The sequence below is a fragment of the Hylobates moloch genome, unplaced genomic scaffold (assembly GCF_009828535.3).
Source record: "Hylobates moloch isolate HMO894 unplaced genomic scaffold, HMol_V3 SCAFFOLD_15, whole genome shotgun sequence".
Classification (NCBI taxonomy): Eukaryota; Metazoa; Chordata; class Mammalia; order Primates; family Hylobatidae; genus Hylobates; species Hylobates moloch.
Genome location: NW_026652290.1, coordinates 29,154,784 through 29,168,829, shown reverse-complemented (window position 1 = coordinate 29,168,829; position 14,046 = coordinate 29,154,784). Strand labels below are relative to the sequence as shown.

General features: G+C 40.7%; 1 protein-coding gene across 1 annotated transcript in view; it reads right to left on the bottom strand.

Annotated features, from left to right (window-relative positions):
* The window catches only part of RMND5A (required for meiotic nuclear division 5 homolog A), a 59,181-nt gene that overhangs the window by 8,535 nt on the left and 36,600 nt on the right, over positions 1-14,046 (bottom strand). The window contains exons 5-6 of the mRNA XM_032177115.2: positions 4,114-4,280; positions 3,282-3,447 (exon numbers count right to left, since the gene is read on the bottom strand). Coding sequence (XP_032033006.1) covers positions 3,282-3,447; positions 4,114-4,280 — 333 coding nt within the window. The remainder of the gene's footprint in view (positions 1-3,281; positions 3,448-4,113; positions 4,281-14,046) is intronic.

Here is a 14,046-nt window from a genome sequence, read left to right as displayed (position 1 = left end):
GGAAAGAAGTATAGAATTGAGAATAAGGTTTTCAGAGAATTTCATAACAGCAGATGGTGGTGGCTCACTCCTGTAATTGCAGCACTTTGGGCGGCCAAGGTGGGAAGATTACTTAAGTCTGCGAGTTTGAGACCAGCCTGGGACATAGTGAGACCCCCATCTCTGCAAAAGATATAAAAATTAGCCATTAGCCAGGTGTGGTAGCGTGTGCCTAGAGTCCCAGCTACTGAGCAGGCTGAGATGGGAGGATGCCAGGAGGTTGAGGCTGCAGTGAGCCACGATCGTGCCACTGCACTCCAACCTGGGCAACAGAATGAGACCCTGTTTCAAAAAGTAAAATATAAAGAATTTCATAATAATCTTACATTAGTGCCAAAAAAGGTTTTATATTGCACAAAACAACTGGATTTAATGGGCTCAGCTTATCAGTCAAATGACATGCTTGCTCCTGAAACATGTTTTCTGCATAGTTCCTCTTATCCCCAGATCACCCCTGTCCAGGGTGGAAGCACTCATTTCTCAGATCTGGAAGTGTTGGCAGCCAACTCTCAGCTGTGTCCGTCTCTTCAGTACTGTTCTCAGTTGAAGAGAGTCATCTGACCACAGTCACATCCAGCAATTGCTCCATGTGAGGGTACAAAAGCCCAGCCCTATAGGCCCAATTTGGGACAACTCCACAGGCCCACAGCAGCTCCAGAGCTCCTCAGGGATGGGAGAGACCTTGTTGCCACTCTAATACAGTCCAACTTTCCTCTCTGCCCAATCCTGCTGTTTTCATTCTCCCACAGGTGCTGATGTCAATAAACTTTCTGAATGTACATTCCCACTTCACAGTCTTCCTCAGAGAACTTGATGGCATCAACGCCTCACATTATAGCTAATTGCATCTGTCCACTCCTACTCTAGGATGGAGCACCCTGTGGAATGCACCTTATTCAACTTCATATCCAACACGGTGCCCACAGTGCCTGGCACATAGCAGGTATGCAAAACATTTGTGGAATTAAATGAATAGAAGAGCTAAAAAAGAGTTATTTTCTTACAAGAGTTTCTTAAAATGTTTTGGTTTCAGGACCCCTTTATATGCTTAAGTATTAAGGATCTCAAAGAGCTTTTCTTTTTGTGGATTATATCTTTAATGCATTAGAAATTAAAATGAGAAACGTAAAAGGTGCCGATCAGTTCATGTAAAAATAAAATACCATGCAATTATTGCAAACATTCTTATAAAAAAATAACTACCGTTTCCAAAACAAAAATATATTTGTGAGAAGGGTGGCACTGTTGCACACTTTCACAACTCTCCTGAATGCCTACCTTAACAGAAAGACAACTGGATTCTTATAGCTTACTCTGCATTAAATCTATTGTGATATGTTCTTCTGGTTGAGGTAAGTGAAAAAAAAACCTTGTTTCACACATATGTGTAGTACTACTTTGATCGCTTTGGATCACTGTGGATACTCCTCCTTAATACCACACCAAAACTGACTTTTCGTAGTTTTGGCTAAAATAGGTAGTAAAGTTTTCTAAGGTTAGTTGCAGAGCAGAATCTGAAACTTTACCATTAAACTTTTTGTACCCTGCTACATTGAAATCCATTTGTCTGTCTTGTACTTTGAATGACTCTTTTACTCATGCATGCTTTCGTAAAATCATACTTAATTAAGACCCTTCAAATGTGACAGGCTTGCTTCATTCACTTAAAAAAATGGCTGGGTGATGTGGCACACAACTGTACTCCCAGCTACTCAGGAGCCTGAGGCAGGAGAATCACTTGAGCCCAGGAGTTTGAGTCCAACCTGAACAACATAGCAAGACTGTCTTAAAAATTTAAGAAAGAAGATTTAAAAAAAAAAAAAAAGAAAAAGAAAAAGAAAAAAGACTGCCAAAAACCTGAGTGTGAGTAACTATGTTAATGATTTTTCCAAGTAAAAACTATTCCATGGCTGGTGCGGTGGCTCACGCCTATAAACCCAGCACCTTGGGAGGCTGAGGTGGTGGGTCGCCTGAGGTCAGGAATTCGAGACCAGCCTGGCCAACATGATGAAACCTTGTCTCTACCAAAAATACAAAAATTAGCTGGGCGTGGTGGCAGGCACCTGTAATCCCAGCTACTCCAGAGGCTGAGGCAGGAGAATTGCTTGAATCCAAGAGGTGGAGGCTGCAGTGAGCTGAGATTGCGCCACTACACTCCAGCCAGGGGACAGAGGGAGACTCCATCTCAAAAAAGCAAACACAAGAAAAAAACAAGTAACAAACAAAACAAGTATGCCATGAAAAAAAGTGACTAGCTAGCTCATAACTCAAAACAACATACTTTTTCTCAAGACAATTACCATACTTTGACATGAAACTGAAGTGCTTTATGCGGATTTCCTATTTTGTCATACAAATTATTAAGATGATGTGTACTGAAAGGTCAAGATTTAATAAAACTAGTAATTTTAATGTTTCACCAAGAACATCCTTTTTTAAAAAAGTTTTTTGTAGAAATGGAGTCTAGCTGTGTTGCCCAGGTGGGTCTCGAATTCCTCGTCTCAAGAGATTCCCCCACCTCAGCCTCTCAAAGTGCTGGAATTACAGATGTGAGCCACCACACCAGTCCAAAAATATTCTTTTTTTTTTTTTTTTTTTTTGAGACAGTCTCGCACTGTTGCATGGGGCTGGAGTGCAATGCTGCAATCTCGGCTCACAGCAACCTCCGCCTCCTGGGTTCAAGAGATTCTTCTGCCTCGGCCTCCCGACTAGCTGGGATTAAAGGCACCCGCCACCACGTCCGGCTAATTTTTTGTGTTTTTAGTAGAGACAGGGTTTCACTATGTTGGCCAGGCTGGTCTCAAACTCCTGATCTCGTGATCCGCCCTCCTAGGCCTCCTAAAATGCTGGGATTACAGGCGTGGTTAAGTAAAACTAGCATTTCTTAAACTGCAAGTGTGTGGTGGTGAGGAATCCAGCAAGTATTTGTGGAGTTTGTACCACTGCCCCGACTTGTGCTAAGGCTCTAGCAGTTTAGTCCACTACTGTTTCTGGACCATCTGTACTAATGTCAACACAGTGGAAAAGGCTCTCAGGATCCTGTGAGGTTCATACACCACACTTTCAAAACCGCTTCTCTAAAACAGCATCATTGCCAATTGTGATATCTTTTGAAATACCAATTGCACTCTTCTTCAGAAAGACAAAAGTTATTTTGCCTTTAAACATCAAGAACCAAACAAGTTAAGGGAAGGTGATAATGCAGTGCATACTTCAATAACAGACAGGGCCAATTTCCATACCTGACACTGAGAGGGGACTCCACGGAGAGCCCCAGGAGGGCACAAGCATCCCGTGTAAAGATGTCACAGATATCAGCCCACTGGTTTGCATCAAGTAGGTGAACATATGGTGAGTTCTCAATCCCTTGTCTCAGGTACACAAGGCTTCCCATCAAAACCTGAATGTCTAAAAAAAGCACCAGCAAGAAAGCATTAGTTTGCTTGCAGTAATAAGCTGGGAAAAGCAAGAATACCCCCACCCATACTGATACAGCCTAAAATAATGTATTAACAGGTCTTTTAAAATTCCGGTCCTTAAGCTTGGTTTCTTCCTTCATCCTAAATTAAACAGCATGGAGAGAAAAGGGAAGAAAAGGAAAGTAGTGAAAATACTGAACTTATAATTTAAATTCTTACCTACAGCATAGTATAATTACCATTACCTAGAGGAGTAACAATTATGTCATCACATTATCTCTGACTGCAGAGTTAATGTATTCCTACACAGATTCATGGGGTTGACAGTTGCCACCTTGGCTCTCTGACACTTTGCTGTGGCAAGAGCAGCAGCACACAGCCAGGTGGGGGAAGAAAAGAGCAAGTGCACACCTTGCTCTTTCTCAGATCTCCTCTTAGTTTATTATGGAATTCCAAAATCTGCAACATCTCTGACTTCTAAGAGCTTTAATATTTTTGTTTTTGTTCTAGAGCCAGTCAGAGCTTTTCCTGTAAGTGATTATCAACTACAACTGTTTACTGGCAAACATGTATTAGCTCTAGTTAAGAACTGTTAAGTTACAGTGGTGGCTATAGCCCTGTTTCAAACATTAATAACATCTGACTCCAGACTCACCTTTTTGATGATTTAGGGCAAATGGCTGAAAATTTTTAGCATATTGTAATGCCTCTCGCTGATTTGTGGTTCCACCCATTAACAAGCTAATAAAATACAGTCTGTGTAGCTTAAATTCCAAGGAGCTGTTTTGAGCTATAAGCATTTCCCGGTTTGACACTGCCCACCTAAAGAAAAGGCAAAAAAGACTTTAAGAATAACCAAAAGCATACGCCAGGTGTCTTAAAAACTATTTGAAACCCAGTAAAACAAAAAAGGGGCTTGGTCTGCCATCTTGTGGAAGTCTATGGTAACATCAATCTCTAGGGCTGAGACTTTTGTCAGGAAAGTAACCACCAATAACTACACCTGCAGAGGCCCTTCAGCCAGTGAAAGAAACAGCATTAAGGTAGATGACAATCACTAGAATGACTCTGATGTGTCACATGATGCATCTGAACTTGCACAGGACCACACTTTGAAGCGGTGTCAGCCATGAGATTCACAATCAGATTGCCTAGGTCCACTGCTCTTTTCCTACAAAACTGGCCTAATATATACAAGCATGAATCAAAGATCCTGAAAGGGAACTATACTTTTTTTTTTTTTTTTTTTTGAGACAGAGTCTCGCTCTGTCACCCAGGCTGGAGTGCAGTGGCGCAATCTCGGCTCACTGCAAGCTCCGCCTCCCGGGTTCACGCCATTCTTCTGCCTCAGCCTCTCCGAGTAGCTGGGACTACAGGCGCCCGCCACCACGCCCGGCTAATTTTTTGTATTTTTAGTAGAGACGGGGTTTCACCGTGGTCTCGATCTCCTGACCTCGTGATCCGCCCGCCTCGGCCTCCCAAAGTGCTGGGATTACAAGCGTGAGCCACCGCGCCCGGCGGGAACTATACTTTTAAACTTTCAACAGTTCCAAAATTTTGTTCACTTTGGGATTAAAAACAGTAAATACCATTATTTCCCCCCAAGGTGCTTTCAATCTGATCAGGAAGATAAAGCTAGACAAGTATCATACAGTAAATCTTACTCTGCAAAATGATTTGTACAAACAGTTCTAATAAGGGAAAAAACAAGATTCAATTTTAAATGAGCCAAAATACAGCCCCTCAGGCTTCTATAGAACAGTTGGAACAATCAATCTCGAACTGGAACTACCAGGTCAGGTGAGGGCAAAGGCAGGAAAGTATATAGCCAGCTGTTAAAATCAAATTTTGCGATAAGGCAATAAGGAAACATTACTTTATTTCTCTAAATATATTAACATATAGAAGTTGTTAGCATTGTATTATTTAATTTGACCATCAGTTAGACAAATACTTCCCACCTAACCTAATTCACCAAAGACCACTAGAATCTGAACTGGGTAAGAATATAAAATCTCAGTAACTCCATAAACTACAAGAGTAAAACCTTTCAAATTATTTATAATGAATTTGCTGATTGGGATTGGACTTCACAGAGCTGCACTTTACTGGGTCCTAACCTTCCCAGAAAGGGCTGCACAAGCATATAAACATTCTAATTAACTTGCTGATGTATTCACATCTTACAGTCAAATCATGAGGCATCTCTGACTTCAAAGTCAAAGTGGTTTTTAAAAATATTAATCATCTGGATCTTGGAAATATTTACCTAAATTTGTAAGCCTTGGTTCCTTGCCTGGCACTAAAATTATGCAGTCAAGTGGTAACACCAAGTCAAGTAAACCTGCTGACAATAATGTACTTTTTTTTTTTTTTTTTGAGACAGGGTCTCACTCTGTCACCCAAGCTGCAATGCAGTAGTGTAAATGTGGCTCACTGCAGCCTCAGCCTCTTGGGCTCAAGTGATCCTCCTACCTCAGTTTCTGAAGTAGCTAGGACCACAGGTGCATGCTGCCATTCCTGGCTAATTTTTTTAAAAATTGTTTTTGTAAACACTATGTTGCCCAGGCTGGTTTTGAACTCCTGGGTTCAAGTGATCCTCCCGCCTCAGCTTCCCAAAGTGCTGCGGTTACAGGTGTGAGCTTCCGTGCCTGGTCAACCAGCAAAGTACTTATGGCAGTGGTCTTTCGTCAATGCCCCACATCAATCAACAGTACCAACAGCACTGTGCTTTTTGCAGTCTAACCTGCCAGGCACCTTATGGATTTCCAGTTCCAAGTAGTGCATTTAAATTAGATCACTTTCCAAAAGTTTATACACCCCTTCAATCATATAAGCATGAGTATGTTTTCCTACTAGCAAATAAGGAAAGGCAGTAAGATTTTTCTTTTTTCTGTTTCTGATATGAGATGTATGTGTAAGGGCTTGTAAAGTCAAAGACTGGAGCTAATAGAGTAACTACAAATTTTAATTTTAAAAAAGTCAATAGAAAAAGAGGAAAAATTCATAAATAGACAATTCACAAAAAAAACAAAATCTCATTTTCATAGGAATATGTTCATGATATAGTGTTAAATGGGAGGAAAGTGTGATTTTTTTATTTTTTATTTTTATTTTTGAGAAAGGGTTTCACTTTCGTCGCCCAGGCTGCAGTGCAGTGGTGTGGTCTCAGCTCACCACTGCAACCTCCACCTCCCAGGCTCAAGCGATTTTCCCGCCTCAGCCTCCCAAGTAGCTGTCACCACAGGCACACGCCACCGCACCCAGCTAATGTTTTGTATTTTTTTTGTAGAGACAAGGTTTCACCATGTTGCCCAGGCTGGTCTTGAACTTCTGGACTCAAGCCATCCTCCCGCCTTGGCCTCCCAAAGTGCTGGGATTACAGGCGTGAGCCATCGTGCTCAGCTTGAAAGTGTGATCTATATATATATGTGATATGATACATATATGATATGATATATATAATATATATATATATATATATATATATAATATAATTTTTTTTTTTTTTTGAGACAGATTTCACTCTCTTTCCAGGTTGGGCTCACTGCAACCTTCACCTCCCAGGTTCAAGCCATTCTCCTGCCTCAGCCTCCCGAGTAGGTGGGACTACAAGCATGCACCACTGCACCCGGCTCATTTTTGCATTTTTAGTAGAGACAGGGTCTCACCATGTTGGTCAGGCTGGTGTTGAACCCCTGGCCTCTGGTGATCCACCCGCTTTGGCCTCCCAAAGTGCTGGGATTACAGGCATGAGCCACCATGCCCGGCCAAAAGTGTGATATATTTTTAAAAGTAACTTTTAGACACCAGAATGTTTAGCAGTAATGACTCTGGAATTTCAAGCATTATTTATCAACTGCTATACCATGGGCCATGACTAATCGGAACAAGGCACCAACTCTTACATCAGCACCAGGGGTCTGAAACCACCAGGAAGACACACCAATCAATACCAGCTGACCAGCAGTCCATATTACAGTGATTTCTATAACAGTCTACGCTGTCCTATATTTTCCAGGTTTTCTGTAATGAACATGTATTAATTTTACACTTTAAAAGGTAGTAACTTTTTAAGCTAATGTAAAAGTAAAATTTCTTACCTTCCTTTTTTTTAAATGAACAGGCCTATAGAGTAATTATAAATTACTTTTCCTGAAAGTTATGAATTATCAATTTAAGCTTTATAAGCTATAAACACCTGTACTCCACTTAACCTGGAGAGGCATTTATTTAGACAAATATAATTTTTAATGTACTAAATTTATGTTTGCACAGTTTCAAATTTTGCTGTAAACAAGGCTATGAAATAAGAAAAAAACTAGCATTGCTTAATTCCTCCCCCCTCCTTGCCAAGAAATATTTAGAAAAGTAAGTAGATACCTTTACAAAAAGGAACTGGGAGGAGAGGACAACACAAAACCCAAATTCATAGAATACAAGTTTTCAAATTTCTTAAAAGTCATATTTCTTTTCATCCTATTCTGAAACAATACTGTCCTCATTTAACTTCTTAATACTATATTAAGCCTAAATTGTACAAGGCAAGGGACTTCCAAGCTTCTCCCTCCCGGGCAAAATGTCATTTTCTAAACCAAGGATGAGACACCCCATTTTTAACTCTCCCAAACATTGAAGCACATGTAAGCAATTAAGGTGAAATCCTCACCTGACATGATAGGACCTCTCTACAGACTCCAGGATTGTACCCAGAAACCCACATTTGTATTTTCTTGACCTCAATTCCCTGGCCACAGTTAACTGGCCAAATAAGCATAGGTTCTATTCAAAGTTACTCTCCGCAGCTGCCTCCTAATAAGAAAGTCAATCTATTTTTAACTCTATTCACTATTCTTCACTATTCTATGCCTTTTGCTAAGCTCTGGTATCAAGAGTTGCCTTCTGTGATGATCATCGTTAACATCTGCCTTAACAAATCCTTGAAATCTGAGTACAAATTTCACAGTAGCATTCTTACAATAGCAGCTTCTTCAGATAGCTTTACATTAGTCAATTCACAACTTCTGAACATGATAAAAGCATCTTTTCCTGGCAGTGAAGTTCTTCAATATCCTTGTAATTACCATCTTCTTTCAATAAGGCAACTATTATCAATTTGGCCCAAATAGTAGCCAAACTGATTGAGACACACACACACACACACACACACACACACACACACACACACTTCTCTCTCTCAATCCAAAGTAGAAGTAAATGCTCCATCTAAACCACAAGCACCTTTCTATTCTAGTGCAATATAAGTGAAAAGATGGTGAAGTGACTTTACCCTGGTCTTTATAGTGACAGGACTTTTCCAATATGCTTTGTACCATTAGCTTCCTGTAGGCTTAGGTCTTGCCCTAGCTTCATCTTGCTGTTGTCCTTTTCAAACCTTTCTAATCACATTCAATTTCACTTCTAGAGATTTTTCTTGTTGCCAAGTCCGTCTTCCAATTATCCATTTTTGTAAAATGTCACGTGGGTTTACCCCTGGGAGTTAAGGAGGTGACACAACCACACAGGTGTTGCCTGAGGGTAACTGACAGTAGATGTGCAGCGATCAAGAGCGAAGTAACAGAACTGGTCATGACCATGATGCACCTGTTATGTACTGATGTGTAGACTGAAGAGCTGGCAGAGAAGTCCGTATTTTATACAATTGTTCACAGTTAATACATCATGGTGACTGAAATCTGAACTGTGTTGTTGGCAGCCAGGTGTTATTTAACTAAACTGTGGTAAAAACGAATTTATGTATGTTAGAAACCCGCAAAGACCGCCCATAGGTTCAGTAAAGAATACAAGGGCTGGGTGCAGTGGCTCAGGCCTGTAATCCCAGCACTTTGGGAGGCCGAGGTGGGTGGATCACCTGAGGCTGGGAGTTTGAGGCCAGCCTGATGAACATGGAGAAACCCCATCTCTACCGAAAATACAAAATTAGTCGGCTGTAGTGGCGCATGCCTGTAATCCCATCTACTCGGGAGGCTGAGGCAGGAGAATTGCTTGAACCCGGGAGGCGGAGGTTGTGGTGAGCCAAGATTGCGCCATTGTACTCCAGCCTGGGCAACAAGAGTGAAACTCCGTCTCAAAAAAAAAAAAAAAAAAAAGAATACAAACAGGAGAGAAAGAACACAGAGATCTCAGTGGTAAGAGGTTACTTTATAAAGACAAGGAAGTTCCAGATTGATATAATGAGGAAAGACATAAAGTTTGAGAACCTGAGCAAGTCAGGGTGTCTGTGGCCCATTCTCATAAATCTTAAAGAATTACAAAGAAAAATTAGTTTTCTATTTCTCACTAAAATGATTCCTGCCCCTGCCCCTCCCCCTTCCTTCCTCCCCACGTTTTTGTTTTTGTTTTTGAGACAAAGTCTCATTCCGTTGCCCAGGCTGGAGTACAGTGGCGTGATCTCGGCTCACTGCAACCTCTGCCTCCCGGGTTCAAGTGATTCTTCTGCCTCAGCCTCCCGAGTAGCTGGGGTTACAGGTGCTCACCACCGCGCCTGGCTAATTTTGTATTTTTAGTAGAGATGGTGGGGCGGGGGGCAAGCAAACTAAAAACACAGTGAAATTATTAACTCTATATTTTTTTTTTTAAAAATTCTGATCCCAAATTTCCAGCATGGACCACGAGAACACTGTCACCTTTGGAATTACTCCATTTAGAGAAACACTGAAGACCCCAAAAATGACAGTAAGATCAACAGTGTTACACTGATCTCTGTGCACTGCCACTACATTCTTCTGATGAAGAGCCTTTTGGGGCCTTTCCACCAACAAACCCCAAAACAATATTATTTATAAGAAGACTAACTTAGAAGCAATCCACATGTATACAATTACCCAGCAGAAACATTAGCATTAATTATCTTAATTGTCAGGCCTGTGAAAAGACTTGGCACGCAGTTACCTCCATATTTAGAATTTCTACATCATTCCAAAAATAAATACAAGATTTTACCTTCATAGTTAGTGGTTCTCCCTCAGGAAACTAACAGACAGCATTAGTAGTCTTATCTCTCTCATCTTACAATTTTGCCAGCCTGGGTGGGTGTCTATTTCTAGTAATACTAGGGAAAAAAAGCCTCTTGCCAATCCCACAGCACATTCCACTATAACCTTTCACAGCATTTAAAGGCTTACAAAAACCTCTTTTTCTAATTTCCTTTAAGGCTATACTCTTGGAGGTAAAAGCTGAAGTCCAGGGGAATTAATGACATTTATTTTTACTCCACAGGTGTGGACCTGGTGAAATGTCCTTAGTAACATGAATCAAATGCTTAAAAATTCAGAGAATGGCAAACCTGACAAAAATCAAAGTTCAGTCAAAAAAGTGAGGAACTCTATAACTTTGCTTTAGAGACTGAAAAGAACACTCAATGTTTCATTTCTTAGATATTTTCAAATGGTAATTTTTCAGCTATGGGCTGAGTCCATTGCTGGAACTACTACCATTAAACTCATCTCAGAGTTGGTGTGAGTCTCTGTCCTTTTCACATGCTATTTAAGAAACCACACAAACTATGGTATTGCATATCTGACTCTATTTAAGACACACACACAAACACACACACACACACCCTTTTATATGAGGTTCTCAGTAATGCACAGATTAGTAAGAGCTACACACAGGAGTGGTCACCATATTGGACAACACAACTCTACAGATTAGTGATCTTTTTAAAGTACTTAATATGACATTGCCTTATTTACTGCTAGTTTCCTACCACAAAAATAAAAACAAGATATTTTATAAACCTAATACTAGACCTGCATTTTACAAGCACATGTACAGTGTCTTTCCCAGGTCTCCCTTTTCTTTTCTATCATGTGTGTTTAGCCTCCCAGCTAGTTTAGCTCCTTAGGTTTTTAAACATTTATTCTCAGGGACCATTTAAATTTTCTCTTTCTGTGAAGACTCTCAATTTCTCTAGTCACAGATTGCCCACTTATTTCCAATACTGCTCAAGTCTTTGGTGAGGATGTATTCAGATAATGTCTATTCTTTCTCCTACGGAATACCTACAGTCTTGGAATTTCTATAAACTTTCACCAGCAACAAATATAAAATAGACAATAGAAAACAGTGTTATCAACGCAATTTTTTTTTCTCTTCTGGCTTTTTTCTATTCCTTCTTTTCTGTATCCTTCTGAAAAATGGCACCTCTTTCTACTTTCAATTAGCTTCTCTTTAAGAGGTATGCTTTCTACACCAGACTTAGGGCATAGAGAGTGAGTTAAAATGTATCCATTAACTCTTTCCTCTTCTGCCTTTTCAAAATTAAGACCAAAAGGTGAGGGAGGAAAGAAAAAAAATGAACCTCTGGAAAAAAATCCAACTTGTTCAAGCCTTGATTGTTCCTTCTGTTAGGCCGGCACATCTATCAGAGCCTTGTTTCCTCTGTGGTTCTATGTGGCTATTAAAATGTGCCTGAGTCAGGGAGACCACTCACCTACAGGAAGCCACGAGTAGTAATAAGAAAACAGACACCAGGCCGGGCACTGCGGCTCATGCCTGTAATCCCAGCACTTTAGGAGGCCAAGGTGGAAGGACCGCTTGAGCTCAGAGTTCAAGACCAGCCTGGGCGACAACATAGTGAGACCCCATCTCTATCTATTCCTCTATTCAACTAAAAAAGTGGCGGGGGAGGGAGGGAACACTAGAAATTGCTGAATCACCGTTACCCTCATTTCCAGTGATAGTCAAGGCCCTGTGATCAGGCACCTCTGCCTGCTTCCTCCAATTTCATTTTCTACAACTATTTCCTGCTTATAAACTGTTTTACCCACTGGTACTAGAATTTCTATTAAGTCTGTCAAGCATCTTCACATCTTTAGGACTACTGGCCACACACACCACGAAGAAACCTGTGGCTTCTTTCTATACCCACCTATCTGCTAGCTTTGGAGATGGAGTCTTCCCATATTTCAGCAGCCTGCCTGATACTGTTCTTGGCCTGTCCAACCTAAACCCTTCTGTGGTCTGAAGTAATTTTTTTTTCTCTTCTGTGAAAAATGCTGTAACATCTCTCTTCCCTTTCTCATAACCATTCAGTTGCTTTTTTTTTGAGACAGAGTATTACTTTGTCACCCAGGCTGGAATGCAGACACAATCTAAGCTCACTGCAACCTCCGCCTCCCCAGTTCAAGGGATTCTCCTCCCTCAGCCTCCCAAGTAGCTGGGATTACAGGCATGCACCACCACACCCGGCTAATTTTGTATTTTTAGTAGAGACTGGGTTTTGCCATGTTGGCCAGGCTGGTCTTGAACTCGTGACCTCAGGTGATTCACCCGCCTAGGCCTCCCAAAGTGCTGGGATTACAGGTGTGAGCCTCTGCGCCCGGCCAGCTGCTTTCGTTATGGCATTTTACTGAGGCTTTGCTATTAGCAAATTCTTTGAAAAAAGTGTTACAAAGTTCCCCAGAGGCAGTGATGAAACGCTCTCACAGGCCCATGGAAATGATTTTGTGGTATACGTGGTCACATATCTCAGCACTGGTCCCTTCTGCCTTAAGACTGCCCTCAGAGTCAAAGACTTAGCCCAGGCCAGAAGTCTAGTGGACTTAGCCTTTGCCACAGTGAAGGTGTGAACATATCTAGAAAAGATGTGGTTCAACTCAACTCAACTCATATGATAAATGTAAACTAAAAATATGACATGTCATTCTTCCCCTACCACACATACCTATCAGTTATCAGGCTCACAAAGTTTTTTGTTTTTGTTTTTAATGGAAGGAAAATCAGCTGTGACAGCAAGGATGTGAAATGATCTTTGCTATTTTGTGGTAGGGTTGTATTTCAGGGCAACCTTTATAGAGAGAAATGTGGTAAGATCAATCCAAATTTTAAATGTACCTTAACCCAATATTCTAGAAATGTTCCCTACATATCTAGCAGGCATGTTCAAAATAATGTGCAATGGATATTCAATGCTGCATCACTTATAAAGCAAAAGATCGGAAACTACAAATGTCTATCCATAGGAACTGGTTAAATAAAATTAAGGTATAATCCCTAAAAGAGAACACTAAGCAGCCACCAAAAAAAAAAAAAGATAGTTCTAAATGTTCTGATATAGGCAAATACTTCAAAATTTTTCAAGTAAAAAGCAGAACACTGTGTATAGTATGCAACCACTTGTGCATAAAAATGTACATATACATAATACAGTTAATGGTGGCTGCCTGTTTGGAGAGTAACTGTGATTAGAAGGCAAAGGTGGGGAGATTTACTTTTCACTGTATTTTTACTTTGTTGTGCCTTTTGATTTTGTACTCTTATTTATTACCTATTGGGATACTTAATGCTGACTCAAAACTCAACCAAGGCAAGCCAAGGACAATTTTGAGAAAAGGAGTCAGTGAATGAAGTCTGAACCGCCCAAAGGCTCTGCAACACAACCTCCATGGTGGAGATAATGGCATCAGGACATTTCAGCCTGAGAACTTTGAACATTTTCTAGAACAATCTCCTCTTATTCCAACTCTAGGCTTAGCAAGCTCATGTGCCTTCCACATGGACCTGCCTACCACAAGCTAGTTTCACAGCCACTAATAATCCAAACTATACACGCAGCTTAGCAATT